Source organism: Caloenas nicobarica, chromosome 19 (genome assembly GCF_036013445.1).
Source record: "Caloenas nicobarica isolate bCalNic1 chromosome 19, bCalNic1.hap1, whole genome shotgun sequence".
In the NCBI taxonomy this organism is placed as follows: domain Eukaryota; kingdom Metazoa; phylum Chordata; class Aves; order Columbiformes; family Columbidae; genus Caloenas; species Caloenas nicobarica.
In genome coordinates this window covers 11,909,378-11,932,067 of record NC_088263.1, presented here as the reverse complement: position 1 = coordinate 11,932,067, position 22,690 = coordinate 11,909,378, and the positions used below count along the sequence as shown (strand labels likewise).

General features: G+C 40.0%; 2 protein-coding genes across 7 annotated transcripts in view; one reads left to right on the top strand and one right to left on the bottom strand.

The window, feature by feature from the left end:
- Positions 1 to 22,690, bottom strand: part of SLC2A8 (solute carrier family 2 member 8) — a 30,170-nt gene that overhangs the window by 2,362 nt on the left and 5,118 nt on the right. Inside the window, exons 1-8 of one of the 5 annotated variants that reach the window (XM_065648262.1) lie at positions 6,489 to 6,573; positions 5,545 to 5,747; positions 3,697 to 3,796; positions 3,338 to 3,549; positions 2,458 to 2,601; positions 1,754 to 1,862; positions 860 to 1,033; positions 97 to 242 (exon numbers count right to left, since the gene is read on the bottom strand). In XM_065648262.1, coding sequence (XP_065504334.1) covers positions 97 to 242; positions 860 to 1,033; positions 1,754 to 1,862; positions 2,458 to 2,601; positions 3,338 to 3,549; positions 3,697 to 3,796; positions 5,545 to 5,670 — 1,011 coding nt within the window. In that variant the 5' untranslated portion in view covers positions 5,671 to 5,747; positions 6,489 to 6,573. Of the gene's footprint in view, positions 1 to 96; positions 243 to 859; positions 1,034 to 1,753; positions 1,863 to 2,457; positions 2,602 to 3,337; positions 3,550 to 3,696; positions 3,797 to 5,544; positions 5,748 to 6,488; positions 6,574 to 16,247; positions 22,299 to 22,690 lie in introns of those variants that run through there. The other 4 variants (XM_065648264.1, XM_065648263.1, XM_065648260.1 and 1 more) reach the window with 4 other exon arrangements.
- FBXW2 (F-box and WD repeat domain containing 2) lies at positions 7,033 to 15,925 on the top strand. 2 transcript variants are annotated; one of them, XM_065648258.1, is made up of 8 exons: positions 7,033 to 7,306; positions 8,826 to 9,335; positions 10,382 to 10,423; positions 10,514 to 10,576; positions 11,323 to 11,456; positions 12,089 to 12,175; positions 12,799 to 12,968; positions 14,472 to 15,925. In XM_065648258.1, the coding sequence occupies exons 2-8, from the start codon at positions 8,846 to 8,848 to the stop codon at positions 14,758 to 14,760; spliced, it is 1,275 nt and encodes a 424-aa protein (XP_065504330.1). In that variant the 5' UTR covers positions 7,033 to 7,306; positions 8,826 to 8,845; the 3' UTR covers positions 14,761 to 15,925. The 2 variants fall into 2 exon arrangements, with proteins under 2 accessions (XP_065504330.1, XP_065504329.1); XM_065648257.1 differs by having other exon boundaries at positions 7,034 to 7,306; positions 10,382 to 10,576; positions 14,472 to 15,920.

The window sequence follows — 22,690 nt, the reverse complement described above, 5'->3', positions numbered from 1 at the left end:
ACAGTTCTATATTGCCAGAGAAGACTATAGCTCAGTAAAATCTTTAATAAATTTCCTTATGAAAAGAAACTTCAGATTGTAATGTATGATGCTTACTATGAAATCATGAAATTCTTTGGTTACCAAGAAGGCCATAAACCAGTTTGTTAACACACAAGCACCACTTGATATGCCTCTAGCTTTAAGTGGGAAGATTTCAGATATCAGCAGCCATGGAACAGGACCCCAGCCAAGGGCAAAACCTGCAATTACAAACAGAAGAGAATAAATGCAAGTACACGCTAAAGGAAGACTGAATGATGCCCAAGTTAGTCACGTAAGGGGGATGCAGTTTTCACCCTAGGTTCTTGGATTATTCCAGTAAAACAGTACCTCAACCAGAAGGAAGGAGAGTAAATTATTTTAGGGCAGCATGATAAACACTAGTGCATTTTACATCAAATGACAAGAATATTCTTAACACGCAGAACTTCTTGTCACAAAGTATCTGAAGTGGTAAGATTAAAAACTGACCTTGTTTTCTGACTGCTGCTGCCTTGCACCATCACAGAATTCAGTGTGGCTCAGACACTAACACAGACTGTTTCTTCCATTAATGACTGTAAAGCAGTTTAACCTGAGCAATTACTACTTACTATCAGCACAAAAAAGTATAAATTCATTTTCCAGGGAATTGGCTTAACTAAGCTGCTAGCTTTATCACCAGGATTGTGCACACTCAGTCCACCTTTGTGTTAGACACTGAAATGTCTGTCAAAGACAGTTCATTTCCATTAATTGATAATGTGACACAATGGAACAAATTTGTCAGAAAGTTTGAGTTTCATGTTATGGCTACTTCGAAGCCTGTTCCACTTACCAGCAACAAAGAGCCCTAGGCTCACTACTGCAAGCCAGGATATGCTGCTTTCTGTTCCTGGTGATGCTGAATTTAGAATGAACCATACATCAGAATTTGATGAGTTGTTTTGATTTGGAAGGACCATTTTAAAGTAAAGTCCGAACAATGCAGTACTGAGAGCCATGCTTATCCCTGAAAAGTAAGCAATAATCAAGTTGTCACTGGCTGCCACTTGGGCTTTCTTCTGAGAGACAGAACATAGTTGGTCAGCCAAATGTAAGATGTGCTGGCCCTCACAGAAGTGTTTCATGGAAGATACTGTTCTTGGAAATAAACACCAGTCTTGACAGGAGTAAAAAATGCTAGACAAGCATTCTAAACACTAGCCAAACAATATAGTCTTGACAGCAGACAATTACTATCGAGTGTGCAGCACAACCACCATATCAAACAGAATTAGTTTTCTTCAGCACATTTACTTGTACAGTTAAAATTTTTAACTATGGTCTTATATAACTAAACACCACAATCTGCCATAAAATCAGCAGCAGCCACAGAGAAATTACTTTGAAATAGCCATTTGTTGACAACTTGGGTATGAGAATGTATCATGACATTGAATCTTATTAAACTGAAAAAGTATTGCAGTAGTAAAAACTGTCTCAGTGACGTAGCTATTTCAAAACAAAAACTGGCCTGGTAAGAAGACAAAAAGATAGCCATATGTAGTTTCAAGGGGTTCCACCTGCAATGTATATATAAACATGATAGTTCCCTCTTGTGAATTTAAGTCTATAGTTATACCCACTTAAAAATGTATAAATTGCAATACTTAATTTCCCCAACAGTTAAGATACTTATTGGTACTATATAATTTTTTTTTACTGGACGAAATTTAGTAACATGTTTTACCAGATATGTAAAGCAGCACTTTTCGTCCAGTTTTATCTATGATAAGCGCAGCCACAGCAGTGAAACATACTTGTATGGAACTCACAACAACAGAAGCCATTCTGCTGTCCTGAAATAAAGTAAGAGGTAGGGAGATTTTGCTCTTTTGGGCTGATAAGAGGATCACTTATCAAGCATTACAAATACGTTTGCTTCTTGAACCTGAATGAAGACAAACTATGCCACAGAAATTAATAGTGGAGTGAAACAACAGGGGAAGAAAAAAAAAAAAAAAAGACATCAACAATTAACACAACATACTAGTTGCTTAATAAACTTTAAAGTAAGCCACGACTGCTCCCTAGAGTTTCACTTTCTCTTAAAACACTGCATTTGCAACTCTAATTTAAAAAAAAAAAAAAAAACAAAAAACAACCCACCACACACATAGGAAGATTACTATAATAGGAATTTCTTTCAAAGTTTCAGACCAGCCAACTGCAACATATTTCCCCTCCCCCCGCCAAAAAAAGGCATGCCAGAGTAACACAGGCAAGCAGGCACCTAGAATCCAAACCAAAAAAACCCCACTAAAACACAAACCCTGTTATTTATGACACAGGCAGGATCATTTATCAAGTCAGTTTCTTATGTGTTTTAGACTTATTATACCACTAAGCTGAAACTATGAGACATTGGTCAGTTTGGAAATACACCCCAATTACCTTGAAGTTTGCATCTTCAAAGATAGTTTCTGCATAGAACATAACAGCATTAATGCCTGTTATTTGCTGGAAGAACATTAGAGCAACACCAATAAGAAGTGGCCTGTAGATTGAGGGGTTCTTAAATTCAGAAAGATTCAGACCCTGTTAAAAAGATTAAGCAATGATCTGGTCAAAAATTTCATCTTTTAGATCAAAGAACAAAAACAACAACAAAAATCCTCCTCAGAACATTTCCGTTTGTTCAAACTCAGTAAGTTTCCCACTCCCACCTTAGCAAAACTTAAGTGTCTTAGCAGTAAAAATGTTCATATTTGAAGTATCTGAACACTCCAGAAAAGCATTTTTCCCCTTTTCTTAGGCTCTAGAGACAGAAAATGACAGTACTTTGTAGATAAAGTTAACATGAATGAATCCAAGGTTTGCAGAAACTGAACTTCAATTATTAGACCTGTCTATTTAAACACACAAGAGGCTAAATGATGCTTTTAGAGACACAAGAGAAAATGCATTCATACATACAACACAAAAAATAGGAAATAAGCCTCAGAGGTGTTGAACAATCCTACAAAATTGCTAAATAAAGCAAAAAAAACTAGACAGCTGTCATATAACTAACAAGATAACGAGCCCAACTGCTACTTTTGTACACTGATGGCAGCCAGTGGTGATAGCAGTTGCAGCTGAAATGCAGAGGAAAAAGATTCAAAGAATCTCACTTGCTTCTTGAGTATTGTTTGTATAAGGGAACAGGTTTGGACCACTGGTTGTAAAAAGGCCATTAACCAAGCTTGGGTAAAACCTTTTTAATTACACTATATGGTTTCAGATATTATCTCCATACAAAATGTTTTTTAAGAGTAAATCAGATTCTCATCACCTCCTCCCGAACACTAGCTTCAATCTGCTGACATTCCCATTCATGGTCTGCATGCGGTCCCCGCAGGAAGCGCAAAGCAGCTATGGCTTCCGAGCGTTTGTTCTGATTCAGCAGAAATCTCGGTGTTTCAGGCATGAAGGACATGAACAATAGCATTATGCAGGATGGAAAAGAACACAGCACTGCCAGCCAGCGCCATTTTAGTGTTATTCCTGGGTAACAAAAAAGGAAAGAAAGAGGACTATGAACATTATTAGTTGTACAAAAAAAAAATCAACATTTACTTCTAATTCTTCAGCGTAGTTTTTTCATTACAGGTACTAATTCTTTCTTATAACCTAGAACCCTAACCCAAATACCTGCAATGTAGGCTCCCAGTATTCCAGTCACCACCATCAGTTGAACACAAGAGCCAAGCATACCACGGACTTTAGGATGAGATACTTCAGATATATACACCTAAAACATAGGAAGAAAACATCTAATAATTCTATCCAATTTTGGATCAAGGACTTTATAAGTAATTCATTTCTGAAAAAACACAGATGTATTTCCCAGTAACTCCCCTCCTTAAAAAAGGCCTCAATAAGATGAAGTGAGTAGAAAAGTACCATCTCAGAAATGTATATTGGCGTTATGAAAAACCCTGGAGAAAAGGGAGGACCTAAGCCAGAAGAAGGCTGGTGCAGTATCAGTATCCCAGAGGTGAATAAACTTGCGTTAGTAAGAGCTTCTTTGGTTAGCCATATTCAACAAGAAATGCATAATCTCAAAGAAGTCTAGAGCTTGGAACACTCTTTGCATAAACACATAGCCCAAACCACATATCAAACTGTTTGCAATGAAAGTTTTAATTTTTTAATTTGACATAAAAAGTGCAAAATTATTTCATTCTCCATGAAGTTCAAAACTGACAGCTCATCTTAACACATACTATATGAACAGCATGACACCTCATCCAGTATTTGGGATCGACTTAAACTTTTCAGCTGTTTTTAAATATCTTGACCCCAAGTCAACAGCTACAGTTTAGCTCTAGAGATAAAAAAGAAATCCCTCATATCTAGACATGGAATTATTTCAAAAATCACAGCTCTTACTTCTTCCGGAAGAAAAATAAGTAATCTTTATTTCAAGAATAATTTATAGCTACAAAATCTTGGTATTACACACGATACTCTCCTCCCTCATCACTGCAGTCACATAGATCTGTTACTGTTGGCTGCGAGTTAAGGCCTTTACATATGGGAATGTGGAGCTCAGCTCCATGAAACAAAGAGAAAGTAGTCATTTGTAAAGCTGACAGAATTCTTCCAAAGACATTAACACAACAGAATAAGCAACCAAGCTTCCCACAACAGAGCAAGTTGCACAAGATTATCATTTAGACCCTACCCCTCTGAATCTTTTTTAGATTTTATTTCTATAACCATCTAGATGGATAACAAAAACCCCCACTTATTTCATACTTCAATATGAATACTTTTTAATCCTTTGATTTTTAGCTTGCCTCAGTTCAAAAGCTAGAAATGCTGCAACCACCAGAAAAGAAACAAACTTGAACTCTAGATGGTTTATTTCATACTACTACCCATTCAGCTAGATCCAAGAGGTCAAATAATACCAGAGAAGACAAACAATAGAATTCATTATCTCCATTTCCCTACTGCACATATATTCCCGAATGCCTGGGAAAAATTAATATTTGGAAGATAACGGTTAAATGGTATCAGAAGGCACTACTTGGCATTAGTTTATTTGCAAAACAAAGTTTGGTGACATATAAGACTATCAGAAGCATTTGGCAAGCGGCAGGAAACAAAACCACAATCCCTTCCCTAATGTTATATATGAGGAATTTGAAGAGATAAATATTACTAAACTATAGAAGAACATAAAAAGAAGCAATCAAATAAAAGACTAACAATCTGAAAGATCACATCGCTGTATCAGGAATGCATAGTACAGAAGTGCCACTGGAAGGAAAAAATTGTTTTCTTTATATTTTCTTCATGATTAAAAACAAGCAAAAGATGATTCTATGAAAATCAGTTTCTTCTAAATTCAGTAAGTGCCTTGGCTACAGTTATTCAGTTACTTCACCCAAGCCACCTATAGTACTGCTATGGAAAAAGAAACCAAAAAACCACAAACAAACAAAAAAGCAATTGCACATGCACACAAACCCAGAAAAACTTCTTACTTACTGGAACAACAAGTGAAGTAACTCCACTGGCCAAGCCTGTCAGCATTCGTCCGAAATAAAGCATCCAAACGTTATAAGCAGATATAATAACTACATATCCAAAAACATATGGTATTGAGCACAGCATTAGACTCAGCTTTCTCCCAATTTTATCCACAAGATAGCCTCCTAGTACTCCTCCGGCAGCAGCTCCTAATGTTACTACTGACTTCAAAAAACAAGTAAAAAAGTAGTTATACATACATATAAATAAATATAAAAATAAATAACAGCAATTTCTTAAAATTTTGAAGAGTAAATAGCCGCTTCTAAAAAAAGTGCAAGAGTGTGCAGGTGTTTTGATAATAAAAATAAGCATTAACTTCTTAATCAAAACATAGCCAAGAAGCAATACTCACCACAGCTGAGCAGCAAGTAATTTTCATATTACATACAAAGCTCTTTCAATGAAGGAAAAAAAAAAAGCGCTGCAGTAACTGTTTCTTAATCTGTCTACAAAGCTGTCCATTCACAAACAGGCCTTTCAAACTGTTTTAAAGCCCTGAAGAATTTGTTGCCACATCTTACCTGAAGTCCAGCCTGTATCCAAGAAGCAAATATTCCTCATGCTGATAGATTGCACTAATTTATTAAAAAGCTTATTGTCTGTGGTCCCTTAACAGGTTCATTTGAGAAACATGGGAAGGGTTAGAAGAAATTTTAGCACCAAAAATAGGGGCATTTATTAATAGGTGCTGAGAGCTAGCAGAGCATAACAGCACTGTCACTCAGGAAAAATCTGAACCAATCCCTGAGTTTAGAAAAAAATCCCCTGGATTTCATTTTTAAGATCTGCATTTACCCTCATTCTCAGGGGGAATAGGACTCCATCATATGAGCAGCATCTTCCTGGCCTGTGCTTTCAAGTGAAACCACGTAACGGTAACGCGTCATACCGATACGTACCCCAAACCACGAGGCTCGATCGCTGTCCAGTCTCAGGTCAGGGTCGCTGCTCTTGCCCAGCTCCGGAATCACGGGGGAGCTGTAGCCCAGCGCGAACCCGAAGCTCAGCGGCCCCAGGACGGCGGCGAACGCGGCCACGTACAGCTTCGTGTTCCGCACTCTGCGGCACAAGAGGCCGTCACGGATCGCACCGCGCCCGCCTTCCGCTCCCGCCCCCTCACCGGGGCCGTCGGAGCTCGGGCGGGCGGCAGAGGGTCCGACCCAGCGCTCGCCTCGGCCGCCCCCGCTACCGGCCGCGTTCCGGGGCGCCCTGAGCGCGCTAGCGCGGCGGCTCCCGCGCTCACCTGGGGTCAGAGTCCGATGCGGGGTGACCCAGCAGAGACCGAGACTCCTCTGCAGCCACGGCCCACCCGCGGGCAGCACCTCAGCACGGGCGGCCGGTACCGGCAGCCTCCGCAATACTCCCGCCCGGCCGGAAACGGCTGCGCGGCAGCGCGCAGTAATGACGTTGAGGGTGCGCCGGAAGCTGCCTGATCCGGAGAGCAGCGAGTGCTGGGGAGCCCTTCCCGCCGGTGCCCGCCGGTCCGCCCGGCGCAGGGCCCGCGGCGCGGGCTCGCCCCGCCCCTTCCGCGGCGGCTGTGGCTGAGGCGCCCAGGCCCGTCAGAGTGCGGCCTCCTGCCGCGGTGTCCGCGGGCCGCGCTGGGAACCCGTCCTGCTGTGGGAGCGATGGCCGCGGGGAAGCCCCAGCCCGCGCCGGGCTCCGCGGGGCCGCGCCAGCCGCCTGCTCGGGGACGCCCCGCGCCCGGCCGCTACCTGAGGTGAGCGCCGCGGCCCACGGGACTCGGGCGAGCGGCGCCGGCAGCTGTCGGCAGCAGCGGCGCTGAAATCTGCGGTCCTCGCCGCGCTCTGTGCGTGCGGAGGTACACGGGAGGGGGCGGAGGGCGCGGATCGGGCAGCTGAATCAGCCGGGAAGGAGCCTCGCGCACGGAGCTCCGAGCAGCGGGAGCCCCGGCTGCCCTTCGCGTCAGCGTTAGCTTCACGTATTGAATACAACAAACACCTATGTTTTTATTCATAGGGAGCCTGTTAGAAATTGTTTGTTTTAAAGAGAAGGCATGCCTGCTAGCACAGCAGATGGGTGCTGTTTGGCGTTACTAACAGCGCTGGTGAGCGCTGTCAGGAGTAAAGTTACTGTGTGAACTTGTGACTTGGTAGGAGCAGCAGTTTCTGTGCCTCTGACACCCAGTACCTTCTTGTGTTTTTATCAACAATTGCATGCCATTTGCTGCCTTTCATAGTGTAGACTGTACTTTTCTGTACTACTTTGCCATGTTAAGAGGTGTACTCTAAGATCTTATTCTATGAAGCTAAAATGCCTGTATAGAAATAAACATGTTACTGACTCCCACTCAGATTCCTCAATTCTTTGGGTTTGGGAGCTTCTATGAATTAAATTCAGCCAGTTGTCTAACTATCTGACTTAGATCTTCCAGAGAAAAGAATTATGGCATTTTAACTGTTTGCCTGATGTTTATCTTGTTAATCACTTGTCCAAGCTTATTGTTGGAACTTGAGATGCCACAGGATAGTATAAATGCATATAGATCGTGTAGTTTAGGAGGTAGTATGTCAAACCTTCAATTTAATAGTTAATTCTTTTCATTGGAAATAAACTGAGAAAGAAGGGGAAAAAATAACAGGAATTTAAAAAAAAAAAATTAGGTCAAAGCAGTGCAAACGTCTCAAAACTGATACTAGACCAGAACAATGTACAGCTTTTACACAAGAAAGATAGAAACATACCTAACACATCCTTCAAAACAGTTTTTCAGATATCTCTATCTTCTTTAAAAAGCTACAGTTACCTGCTTTGTGTTTAAAATGGTTCAGGACAAAGGTATGAGTAAGTTCTGTCAGTAACTAGCTTACCACTCTGCTTATATACTTTGGTTTCTTCCCTTTATCAGTATAATCCATGAGTAAACTCTAAAACAGTGTTTATTTGCTATAATAGGTTTAAAATTTAAACTAACCCTTACCTTATTGGATTCAGAATTTGAAAGTGGTAGCCTAGAACAAGAAAAATGTTAACATCCATAATGAATGCTAACTTTCACTTACTCCATACAATTCACTTCTAAGTCTGATGCGGGACAAATGATAGTTCAAAGTGCGTGCAAATGCTTAGTCCTAACCTAATGAATATTTTTAAATGTGTTTGATCACTTCGGTCTATGTGTTAGCATGCCATTTGGAATACTGATGTACCAGTAATAAAGATGTGATGCTTACCTTGTTTTCTGAACAGAACTAATACAGTATTTTGATGTATCACAGGTAAATTTTTCCATAACCTTATGGAGAAAAAGGACTTTGAAGCATGGCTTGATAACATTTCTATTACATTTCTTTCTCTGACGGACTTGCAGAAAAATGAAACTCTGGATCACCTGATTAGCTTGAGTGGAGCAGTCCAGCTCAGGCACCTCTCCAATAATCTAGAGATTCTCCTCAAGAGGGACTTCCTCAAACTTCTTCCATTGGAACTTAGTTTTTATCTGTTAAAATGGCTTGATCCTCAGACCTTACTCACATGTTGCCTCGTCTCTAAGCAGTGGAATAAGGTTATAAGTGCCTGTACAGAGGTGTGGCAGACCGCATGTAAGAATTTGGGTTGGCAAATAGATGACTCTGTTCAGGATCCTCTGCATTGGAAGAAGGTTTATCTAAAGGCTATTTTAAGGATGAAGCAACTGAAGGACCATGAAGCCTTTGAGACATCCTCTTTAATTGGACACAGTGCCAGAGTATATGCACTTTACTATAAAGATGGACTTCTGTGTACAGGTAGGAAGGACAGAAAATTTGGAGTCTTACAATTCTTTGTTTTCTCCTCCCACCCCCCTATATGATTTATGACAATTTGCTTTTCCTTTACCAGACAGATTATTTTCATAGTGCTAATGCTGTTTACGATGATTCAAAATTACTTTATTTTTCCATTTCTGAAACATCTGGCACACCAATAAACTCATTAGTCACTTTAATAGGAAAAGGAGGAGACCAATTTCATTGCTGGTTAAAAAAGCTGTAACAGCTGGTACCATGCTTCAGATTAGTAAGCCCATTTGAGGAGTACAGATATGTCAGTTATCCTCTTAGAGGATAACTTCCAGTTAAAGGGACCTTGTTTGGGCTACGTGATCACTGCAGACCCAAGGTGTGGCAGGAAAAGTCTCTCTTCTTCCTTGGAATAAGACAATTTCTCTGATACAGTCTGTAAGCACTTTCAGGCCACTCCTGGAGTACTGTGTCCAGTTCTGGGCTCCTCAGTACAGGAGAGGCTTGGACGCACTGGAGAGTCCAGCAAAGGGCCATGAAGATGATGAAGGGACTGGAGCATCTCTCAAAAGAAGAAAGGCTGAGAGGGCTGGGACTTTATAATCCTAAAGAAAGGGGGGCTCAGGGAAGGGGAAGTGAGGGTGCAAAGAAGATGGATCTAGGCTCTTTTCAGTGGTGCCCAGTGACAGGACAAGAGGCAGTGGACACAAACTGAAGCACAGGAGATTCCCTCTAAAACTTTTATTGTGAGAGTGATTGAGCACAGGTTGCCCAGGGAGATTGTGGAGCATCCATCTTTGGACATATTCAAAAGCCATCTGGTCATGGTCCTGGGCAACTGGCTGTAGGTGGCCCTGCTTGAGCAGAGGGGTTGGAAGAGTTGATCTCCAGGTGTTCCTTTCCAACCATAACCACTCTGTGATTCCATGAACATACTATATTTTAAGCAAACATGGAAGATTAATATAGGATTGGAAATAATATTTACTGTTTGCTTCCAATTACCCTGTTTGGTGTTTTGATTTTTTGTTGGGTTTTTTTATATATTCTAGGATCAGATGACTTGTCTGCAAAACTGTGGGATGTAAGCACAGGTCAGTGCATATATGGTATCCAGACACACACTTGTGCTGCAGTGAAGTTTGATGAACAAAAGCTTGTAACAGGATCTTTTGATAACACAGTGGCCTGTTGGGAATGGAGCTCTGGGGCAAAGACACAGCATTTTAGAGGACATACTGGTGCTGGTATGTTGAACTTTTCAATTTTTAATTTTGCCTGTCAAGTAACAGACACCATCATCGAAGAACTTATAATTTAAGTCACCTTTTGGGGTAGAGGGGAGGCAGCCAGAACAGATCTAGATCTGTCCGCCCTTGAATAATGCCAAAGATTAGCCATGTAGTGTTTTCCAGTTGCATGGGAGTAATACTAAATGCCATGATTATCCAGTACTTTTGAGTTTACCAAAAATACTCAAACCCTAGGCAGCACAGAGCACATGGCAATAGCAGCTCTGTGTATCTCCAGAACGAAGATGTGCTTACAGCAAAGAGCACAATAGGACCTGGGAATCTGTATTTGCATTTCACTCATAATTAAGATCTCTCTCCTCTACTACAAAATATCCTCAGTTCAGCTGTAGGTCTGTTCCCCTGTGTGTGAATAATGAGATGTATCAAATGTACTGATCCTGCTGTAATTTATTTACTAGAACTCTTAAAATAGAAACTAGCTTAAGTTACGCTTTGCCATAATCTAACCATAAAGGAACCACTGATGTACCTGCTCATAATTTGGACAAAAATCAGTAATTTTGCAATGTAAACATAGGAATCCAGAGCAGCAATTCATGTGTACAGTTTAAGAATAACAGTTAAAGCTGCAGTAGCATATGAATTTAGAGGCTATATGACCTAGTTAGTGCCTCACTTACAGAAAAATGCACGCACAGAGATTGGTGTTCCTTATTTAGTACCCTCCTTGCTTGTAGTTTTTAGTGTGGATTACAATGATGAACTTGACATTCTGGTCAGTGGCTCTGCAGACTTCACTGTGAAAGTATGGGCCTTATCAACAGGAACGTGCCTGAATACCCTTACTGGACACACAGAATGGGTCACTAAGGTGGGAATAGTCTTTTTTTTTTAATCTTGCAAAACACTTCACTTGCAAAAGTCTGTAATATGTGTTCTAAATTTCTATTTCCTAATCCTAACCCTGCATGTAGATGTAGAATCTGAAGAAGATAAAGAAATACTGCAAAGTAACAATCAGCAGAAAAAATACTTAAAAGAAGCTGTAGTTAAACCTTTCAGACCATTGAAGATATTTCTATTCCAAAGCAGATGGAATAATATGAATCCATGTTTGTTCAAAGACTGAATAAAAACAATTGTTCTGAAAGAAGGCTATTTTTAAAATTATGTAGAAAAACTAATGATCTTGAATACTAAAATCTGAGCATGAAAAGTGTTCTGAAGACAAGAAACAGTACTTTTCTTCTGAGTACTTCAGAACTTGGAAGGTGGGGGGATGATTCTAGAGGTGAAGTACGTATGTTCGCTTATTAATACAGTAAGTTGTCACTAGTAGGAATAAGAAAAGTGTAAACTGTAGTTTCCATTCAGTTGCTAAAAATATTTCTATTGCCTTTATACAAAGGTACAATATGCGGTTTGTCAATGAAACGAAAAATGCAAATGAAAGTTTGGTTATTTAACAGCATCAACATAAGTTATTACATGCTTTAATTACAGGTAGTTTTGCAGAAGTGCAAAGTCAAATCTCTTATGCATAGTCCTGGGGATTATATTCTTCTAAGTGCAGATAAGTATGAAATCAAGGTATGTACCATATATCATGTTGGTACCCACAGAAATAAAATGCTTGAGTGCTTTGCTGAAGTTTACAAATAATATACTTTCTTTTCTCCTGTATTCTCTGCTTGTAAAGTTGCGTACAAGACATGTAGCTCTTTGGAAACTAACTTTTCAATGCTTTCCTTCATGTTTAGATTTAAAGGATAGCTGTACATAAATAGTAATGCAAAAAAAAAAAAGTGTTTTCTGTGTGTGCCTATTATGTGCTAACTTGACAGTGAAGCACTCAACTGCAAGTACTGTTACTGTTGGGGACTTTTGGGCTGGAGAGTGCAGTAGTTCGTGGCTATGGAAGCAACTCGTAACTGAAACATTCTTACATTCCTGTCCAATTAGATGGATGATATTTCTGCCCCATTCTTTAAAGCACCCATTTTTACTGGGATTTTTTAGGCTAGAAATAACACACACTGTAACAATACTCTAAGACAAGTCACTTACAGAACTGATGTGCCTACCTAAAGGAGAGAAATATTTCTGAATAAACTTGCATACGTTTGCTCAATGCTTAAAGAGAGACTGTGTAACAGTTTATAACAGTGTATAATGCGAATGTTTTATCGTCTTAAATTGTGTTTTAATTGTAGATTTGGCCTATTGGAAGGGAAATAAACTGCAAGTGCTTAAAAACACTGTCTGTTTCTGAAGATCGCAGCATCTCCCTACAGCCCAGATTGCACTTTGATGGTAAATACATAGTGTGCAGTTCAGCACTAGGATTATACCAGTGGGACTTTGCCAGCTATGATATTCTCAGGTAAATCTTTCAGTTTAAGACTTAGTCGTCTTTAAGTGAATAAGAAGTAGAACACATTAGTTTTAATAACTTACTTCAGGTGTAGGCCAAAAGAATCTTGATAAAAGTAAACGTCTTACTTGACACGTTGCCAGGTTTAATTCTAATTTTTTGTCTGCCAACACAAGTCATTTGATTGCTGTTTTGGTTTCTGGCCACAGGCTAGTCTTCTTTTGTATTTTCATTCCATAAGCTGAAGAGATTCAGTATAGACTTAAATCAGACTGCAGTGCTGTAGTTGTGAACGTGAAGCTGTAGTGACTAGAAGTTAAGGCTGCCAGGGAGACTGCTCTACAGAGAGCCAGGCAGCCATTTCTGGGTGTCCTTTGAGGGGACAAGAAATTAAAGAGACTCTTTTTCCTCATAGCACTACTGATCTGTCATCCTTGATAATGCTGTGGAATGACAGTGAAATCTACTAGACTGCAGTAAGGGATCAAACCAGATGGCATTCTGTTTCCATAAAAAGAACGAGGCTGTATCTGTTAGAAATGGTGGCGTCAAAGATTTGAACTTATTAAAGAAAAAATTGCATTTTAGAACTGTTAGCAGGCTCTTAATTGAAATGCCCCAAATATTTCTAGAGTAGCTACCACAGGAAGATCTAGTCCAAAAGAAGTGCTTCTTATCAGTAAGAATAACTAAGTAATTTCACCTCTTAATTTAACCTCCCACCTTTCAAAAGAGAAAGATGTTATCTTTCTACTGAGAACAGATTTTTCATTTCCATATCTTTTTGTGCCTCAGTTCGCTGCTTTCTGTACTGTTATGATCAAACGCTCAGTTCTGGAAAAACTAACTCTTCAATTTCTGTTTCAAGTTTTATTTATCAAGGCAAAAATATCCTAAAGGTGTAGGGGAACTAGCAAATACTTTTATTTCTCCCCAAGATGAAAATGCTTAAATTATGCTAAGTGTCAGTAAACCGGCATTCTGTTAAGGACCAATCTTGAAAGATTTATCTTATCACAAGGCGGCATTTCTGCATTTTATTTCCAGCTTTTAGAAGAGTGGTCAAAAGAATAATAAGAGGTAAAACCTCTTAAAGATATTGAGTCATTAAATCCCTATGGAAATTCACTGTAAAACACAAGTACATTTGCTCTTTATGTGTGTATCTAGAAACGGGAACTTTTTCCCCTTGTGCTGTGCTCTTTCAAACCTTAGCCTTTACTTATGTTCAGAAGGGTCTGTCCTGAATGCACAAAGCCAGAACTGAAACAATAGGCTTGACTGCAGCTAAGTGTTCAGTTGCTTAATTTGAAAAATTTGCATCCAGTTCTTTCTAAAACCTTTCAGAAAGAATTTAGACACTTATTTTTTATAGATATCCAGTTCTTTCTAAAACTCTTCAGAATGAGTTTAGATGCTTATTTTCTATAGATACATAAGGATTTGTTTTAGTAATGCAGGTTGATGACTACATCATGACAGAGTTTCTAACAATGTTGCCTTGTCTTCTAGGGTTATCAAACCTCCTGACTTCTCAAATGTGTCCTTGCTGGGCTTTGGAGAAATATTTGCTCTACTGTTTGATCACAGATACCTGTACATAATGGACTTGAGGACAGAAAAACTGATAAGCCGCTGGCCTCTACCAGAATACAGAAAGTCAAAGAGAGGTTCAAGCTTTTTGGCTGGTGAAATGTCTTGGTTAAATGGACTAAACGGCCAAAATGATATGGGCTTGGTTTTTGCCACCAGTATGCCAGACCACAGTATCCATTTGGTGTTATGGAAAGAACATGGCTGAAAAGCTCACATATGCAGAATCTTCAGGAATATATGGACTATCAGCAGTGCGTCCATAAAATGAGACTTTGCATGAACCAAAGTTGCACACCTAATGGTATCATCATGCAATGCACAATCATTTACTTTTATCTGGGCATTGGGGAATGGGTTGTTCTGGACATAATGCAATACAGCATGCTAACAGTATTCACCACAAAATTTTGTCTGTATTCATGTTTAAGCATACCTATTTGGGCTCTTAAGCATAGCTTGTCATGTTTAAACCATTCAAATCCACCATCAAGTCTGAAATGAAGTAGCATTTTACCTGACTTCTGACCTATTTTTTGTTGTTGAAACAGAAGGTGAAGCTACTATTTTAGAACCGTAGGCTTTTGTACATCTAACAGCAAATACTGGTTACAGTGTGTGGCTGCTTAACTCCAATGAGAAGACAGCAAACCCTTTCTCTCTCCAGTATCATTCTCTTCAAAAGGTTTTTTCCTTAAGATAGCTTTAAATACTTAGCCTTTGAAACAGAAGAATCAAATGAGTCCTTTAACTAGGATCAGATGCTAACAATAATAATTTAAGTTCGGGAACGTGTCAATGTGAACTCTCCTCAGCGAGAATTGAACCAACTTTTCATCTATCTGATAGAGCTTGCCATCACAATTAACCGTAGAGAATCTCTGACAGTATTCATCATGTTTGCTGATAGAGTGGCTTGATCCATATTTCCTGTAGTTTGTGTGAGCATGTAACTTAGTTCACAGGTAGGTAGAAATATAATGACTGGGAAGATGATGTTCAGTCTCAACAGCAAGAGTCACTCCCTTACATTAAATGATGTCTAGCAGCTATTCACTTTTTTCCAAAAGTTGCAGTTAATATTGTCATGCACTTAAAGCAGTTGCTACATCTAGATTTGGGAAGCAGAGGCAAATAACAGTGAGAATGCCACATCTCGGGGGCGGGAGCAGGACGACATCAAAAGTCTGAAGAAAAGCATAGCAGTTGAAAAACATCTTTTGGTTATCATAGAAGACCTGATGTACACAAGTTAACTATTGAGTAGCAAATACCTAGCCACACACTTTTGTGGTATTTGACATGTACTTAAAAGCTGTATCTATGACATCACATGCTTCAGAAATGCTTTAGGTTGGTTTCCCTTCCTCCCTTAAAATAAAATCTCCCCTTAATGTCTTTTTTTTTTTTTTTTCCCCCACAACTTGAAAACATGAGTTTTCATGAAGATTGTCCTTGAAAAGTTAAAACTGGCTAGCATTACCATTGTTACTATGACTTTTTTTTATTCCCACTATCCAAGGGGACCTAGTTTCATACTTGGTACTAATGAAGGCTAAGGTTCCCAAATGTATGCAGGACGATTTACTGAGTCTTAAGTACTCCGTTTTCTGCCTTTATTCACACAAATGTACTTTGAAAATGTGTGTGTGGTCAAGGATTCTATAAACTGGAATCCAAATTCACAGCTCTTGATTCAAACCACACTGACTGGGGCACAAGTGATGATCTCTTAGAGCATTTGTTGTCTCACTTAAAAGTGAAGAAAACTGACATGAAACAGAAAGCTTTCAATAACTTGTCTTGAAATTCAGTTCTCATCATTCTTAATGTGGCAGTAACTATACTGTGTATGATGCATGCAGTAACCTAGTCTAAAGCCACGTGATGATGGGCCACCTATAAAACATTGCATTAGCTTAGAAAGATTACTTCACAGAGTTTAGGCAGGAACATGCCAGAAATGTTCTTGTACCCAAATCAGTGAAATAAGGAGTGAATATTTGGGCTACAAGATGAGTGGAAAATGGGCTGGTCAGCCAAGCTCAAAGAGTGGTCATCAGTGATACAAAATCTGACTTGTAACCAGTTAATCGAAGTGTTCTTCAGGGGCTAAATTTGGTAACTACTTTAGTAACGACCCTTATGATGCAGAGTCTACTCTCAGCAAGTTTCCAACAATACTAATGTGAAGGGGAAACCATGGGATGGGGAAGCAGTCAATACACAAGAGAACAGGGAATGCTGTTCTGAGGGTCCTCATCAAACCAGACAAGTGGGCTGACAGAAATCTCGTTAAGTTTAACCAAAGCAGATGCACCATCCTGCATCTGAGACACAATCAGCTCCCACAACAGGCAGGCTGGAGCCAACTAGATGAAAAGCAGCTTTTGGCTTTACAGGAAAGGACCTGGGAATGCTATTGCACAGCGAATTGAACAGCATTCAGCAATATGCCCTTGACAAAGAAGGCCAAGTGCATACAGAGCTGTACTAACAAGTACATAGCTAGGAGTCCTAGGGAAGGGATTCTTCACCTCTGATCCACGCTCAAGGCCACATCCAAGTTCTATGTTGAGTTCTCCAGTACAAAACAGACTGACACACCTGTGAGAGGCCACAGAGATGGACAAGGATGTGGAGCACAAGATGTCTGAGAAACACGGAGAGCCAAGTTCAGCCTTTCAGAGAGAATGGTGTGGGAAGGGAAGGTGGCAGTGGGCACGGGGTGTGGAGGCACCGCTACTGTCTCCTGCTACCTAATTAAGTTATAGAGAAGACAAAGACTCATTTCAGCATCATGCAGCAGGACAAGGACAAACGGTCACAAATTGCAAGAAGAGAAATTCCAACTAGCTCTTCTCCACTGTGATGGTAGTTTAAGACTGGAACAGGTTGTCCAGAGAGATTATATCTCCAGCTTACCTAGACAAAGTCCTGAGCAAACCATGCCACCTTACCCAGCTTTGAGCAGGGAGTTGGACTTCCAGATTCCCCTTCTAAACTATGTGAGACTAAAATTCTAAATAGACCTCTTGCCAAGCAAGATACTGTCAGAGCAGCAGGCACCTTTGATGTTAATGCAGCTGCCAGTTTGCTGATTGCATTGTCCCAGAGTATGCAAGCAGAAAAGCATGATGAGAAGCGTCCCATACACACTACACTGCTCTTTTACCCTTTTAGATTTATGAATAAAGTTTTAGCCTGTTACATAGCAGCTGATGATTATTATAAACACAATTAGCAAACAGCTATTTGCAGACTGTCTCTTGAAGACTTCCAAGTAAAAGTTTCACCTGAACATTTGCTATAATAGCTAATGATACTAATCTACTAATGACAGATTTCCTCAAGAGCATAGGTATGTACCACCACAAAACATATGAAGGAATAAAAACATGATACTGGTGTAGAAATTTTAAAATGTACACCTGCTCTCACACACACACACCTCTCTGTCACACACCGAAGTGCCAGACTATCACTGCCCCCAATGTCCCTTCATCGGAAGGTTCTAATCCATTGCCAGATTAGCACAATGCACATAGCCTTGGAGGCTTAGCAAACTGAAATAGTATGACTGAAATTGTGAAACTGCAGTGAGTAAATGTTTTTTTGTTTGTGTTGCTTTCCACCTGGCCCTTCAGCAGAAGTTAATACCTACTTAGCACTGGCCTTAGAGCACAGAAAAGACACAGCTTCTGTACTCTCACACATACATAAGGAAGCAACATAATTCCACTTACCCATCACATAAAGGACTAAAATCCATCTGATGTCTGATTTTGGGGGAAAAAAACCAAACAAAAAAACCACTCACAACTATTATACTATTATGAATAGTTGTTCATCCATCTTCCCACCTGGAAACAGCTGCCTTTTCACTTTACAATAGTCCGTTTTCTTGACCATCAATCTGTGTTCCTTGCCTCTATTTTAAAGCTTTCCAACACGACTCAAACCACCTACCACTTCAGTAATTCGTAACAGCTGTGGGTTACAAATGAAGGCTCACCCCTCAAGAACCCAGCTGAACAGTCATCTGGATCAGCAAAACTCCAACAGATAGGTTTAGTGTTATAACAGATCACCACTTCAACAAACATTATTTTCAATAATATAAGGGGTTCATTTTTTTTACAATTGAAACTCGTAGATTTTGATAAATTATTTTCACAATGCATTTGTTTACCTTTTACTCAGCTTGGTACATACAAATTTTGTACCCAAACAGTAACATACAAACTGCAAGAATTAAGCAATGTTACCATGACTGTAGTTGTATTTTTTTGTACATACCTTGAAAACTGTGTATACCCTTTTTTCATTATTTGATTCAGTTGAGAAATACTGATTATCCTTAGTTGAAAACAAACTCATTGTGCATTTTCCAGGAAAGATAATACCACCTGCATTGATCCTTGGTATCGTTAAATGACTCACGGCTCTGCTACAAATTCCCATTTCCCTTAAGAAGAAACACCTCTAACAACGGACAGTTCCAATGCTAAATCTGGTGTGTTTTCTTATCCTGCCACTGTGATCATGAGTTACAGTGTTAATACCAATGCAGCTCTTCACCTGGGAGATACTGTCCCAAGCCATCTTTTAATAGGCACCACTAAACACAGCTGGTTTTTTTTATCCACCAAGTACTGCAGAAATACAAATAACCAAAAATCAACTTATTCCTTCTTCGGGTAGTTTAAACATGCATCGTACTAGCTAAAACATGTATGAAGATGGGTAGAAGAGACAGCTGGAAATCAGAACATTAACTTTCTAATTTCTGCATGGTCACTACCTAGGCCTTAAATAATTCCCTTTCATAGTTACGGGCACGTAAAAGAACTATCTTCTCTCTATGCCTCAGCTCTCACACCTTACGAAGTTGCAGTAGAGACTTCACCTGAGGAACACAATGCTTAACCAGCACTTGATCACTGTGGAATTTTACAAGGTACCATGTCTCATTTCACAAATCGAATGCATTTACCTTTGTCCAGTACACAAAAGGGCTGTTCTCCTAAATCTCTGTAACACGTAAATTTAATGTGGAAGTGATTTCAGTGTGATTTTTAAATGATATCCTCTGCCTCCCCGCAATACAGGTAGCTCTCCACTTCCCCTCCTTATAACCAAGGTTTCACTTCGGAGCTTACAGTACGGTTTGGTATAGCACCTTGTTAACATTCGTGATTAACGATGAGTTATATCTCCACAGTGTTGTATCCCTGATGAGGGATTCTCTGGGGAGGTTTCCTTGAAGGGGCACCCGACAGTGATAAATGAGGGCAACATCCATGGGAACGTTCACACTGTTCCCATAAGCACGTAGGACAGAGTGGACTGAAGTCTGAATCACCTGCCGTGGATCAATTATCATTTTCCTGGGATTGAAAACCTCTTTCCTGTCAGGCTCTCTGTGAACATGCTGTAATATGTTAATACCCGGCACAGTGTTCCAGGACGAAATGTTGAACGCAGGAGTAGATATGGTTTCGGGGAAGATATGGTTCTCAAAGAGGAAAATGCCAGCCCCTGGGTTTTGCTCCTGAAGGCTGCTCATCATGGTTTTCCAGTCCGGGTGCTTAAGGGGAAGAATTATTTCATCGGCATCACTAAGAACCACAAACTTGCTCCTCTGCATGTTACGGTATATACAGTCATTCAGAGCCGTGATTTGTCCATAGTAGCCAATGTGTGTTCCATCTTGCATGAAGTGCCATTCAGAAGAAACCTTGAGGTATGAGTTTATAGGCCAGGGAATTATCTCTACGGTTCCTTCTTCCATATAAAACTTCAAGACTTTCTCCATCAGATGGCTGCAGTTGTTCTTATAGATCACCACTTTCTGTACACCAAGAATCTTGTACATCTCCACACTCTGTATAAACTGCAAGACATTGTTGTAATTTCCAAACATGGCAGAGATGCATACAGTGAAGTCAACAGAAAAGGTCTCAGCCTTGCGGTTTTTAATTTCAAACCTTGGCAGCTGGTCAATATTTCCATGTGGAGACTGATGAATTGATACATGTGTTGGACTGCAGTTTTCGGGTTCCAAACAAACTATATCTGCTGCACCATAAGGGAATCCAAATCTATCTGAGTGAACATCAATTTTTGCTTTTGACACATATATCTTTCCATCAGGCTGACAGCAGAACCAGCAGTATAGTTGTTTTACATCTTCATGGTGAACAATCCCAATCACACGAGTGACTTTGCTTTCTCTGTCATCAAAGTAGGGGGATATAATAAAAGTTCTGTTATCTTTTATTGCTGTTATTGTGCTATTGGTAATTTTCCCTCTACATCTGCTACCTTCTTGAATTATTTTTGGTAGGTAAGAAAGTCTCTGTAACCTAAGATAAGAAAATGTGACCATTGAAGTTAGAGTAATAATGCACACAGCAGCAGCAAAGTAAGACTTTTTCCCACCACACAACATTCTGAACGTATCTAAATGTGGATGCAAATTTATTCTCCTTGCACTTTATGCTGCCGCATCTGCAGAAAATAAAATATGTAGTATGAGGTAATACTGACTCATGATCATTGCTCAAGAATTTCACAAACAAGATGGGAGGCAAATATCTATCACTGTGCACTGACTTAATCAGAGACTCAGCTACTGTGCTTTTATGAAAAATCTATCACGGAACACGCCTTTAGTGGGATGGAGGATACTGTATGTGACACTCTGAATGCCTCCGTATGTCACATGTGTGGAGCAGTTTCTGTACACGTACTCTTCCACAGGGTTCTGTGGGAGAATATGATAGAGGTGCATATACAGGAGAGAACAAGGGGCCATTATTCGTTTTCTGTAATTCACATTTTGGAACATCCAATTAAATAATGAGGCAGTAACTTTTAAAGCAGAAGTTTGTTGTTTGTTTTTCCTCTACACCATGTGTATTCAAATTATGAAAAAAAGAAAAAAAAAACAACAAAAAACCACCTCAACTGAACTTCTCACAGGCAAGTTGTGGCAGATATATAGATTAAATGTATACAGAATTAATCAAGTTCATAAAAAACATGGCAGTTGGGGATAGGCACATGATGGTGCAGATACAATCTCTAACATATGAAGTCCCTAACTTGCAGTTCTCCACAGGTGAGACAATACATACAGAGGAAGGTCAATTCATACAATTCAGCAGAAGATGGGTGAAATTCATAGGGTTACAAACCACTGTCCAACGCGGGGCCTGCAGGGAGGGCCACCCCGTATGGTGCTGCCGGGAGCTCTGCGGCTCCTCACGCTGCACCGGTGCTGGCTCGGGTCCCGGCCAGGCCTGGGGCTCAGGTTTTGACCTCTTGCTGCTGCGGGAACTCGGGCATCCCTGAGCACCCAGATAGCCAAAGTCTTTCGGAGCACTCCTGTGCTAGCAAGTGTTAGTGCCTAACAGGGAATTCATGGCACTCAGCAGCAACTTCTGCAAGTAGATCGCTGACTAAAGTTTCCTCTACAAGTTCATCTTTAGGCATGCAGATACGATCCAGAAACAGTAAGGTGACAGCAAGTCTCTTCAAAGGCCTGCTGACCACTGAGATTCTTGGAAGAAGAGTGCCCCAGATTAATCAAATCAATGTTAGATCAGAAAACTGGACTGGTAGAAGGTAATATCCCTGACTGCCAGCAAGAAGTGTGGGATAAAACACCAAGATGTTTCTGTTGCATAAGATGAAGAAAATGTTTCTAGTAGGCATGTCATTGCTGCACAAAGCCAGCTGCTGAGAAAAAAACAAAAAAATCATACTGTTAAAAGACCCAGATTTCTAGGTTGATATTTTACAGCTAGAATAGGTAGCAACATCATAGGTGTAGCAGATATTGGAAGATTCTCATGTTTCTTGTCCTTTCATTTACTTCTCAAGATTCTTAATGAAAACACTTAAGTACTTAGTAATCTAAATATCTTCAGAGAGTATGCACACGCTAAATATCTTAACAATATTTTTTCCAAAGCCTATTAGTCTATTCTAAAATAATAATCAAACCTAATATTTCATACTTTTTTTTGCATTTCACATATTGCGTAAAGCTATTTTGAGAGCTTCTATCTTGATAATGGTTTGCGATGGAACAGAAAACTAGCATTTTCAAAGAAAAGTAAGAAAGTTAC

Excerpts from the sequence above, each read along its gene's own strand:
- FBXW2 (XM_065648257.1), top strand. The coding sequence starts at position 8,846 with ATGGAGAAAAAGGACTTTGAAGCATGGCTTGATAACATTTCTATTACA. Across the intron at positions 10,577-11,322 it reads TAGAGGACATACTGGTGCTG|TTTTTAGTGTGGATTACAAT; the intron begins GTATGTTGAACT and ends CCTTGCTTGTAG. Across the intron at positions 12,176-12,798 it reads CAGATAAGTATGAAATCAAG|ATTTGGCCTATTGGAAGGGA; the intron begins GTATGTACCATA and ends TTTTAATTGTAG.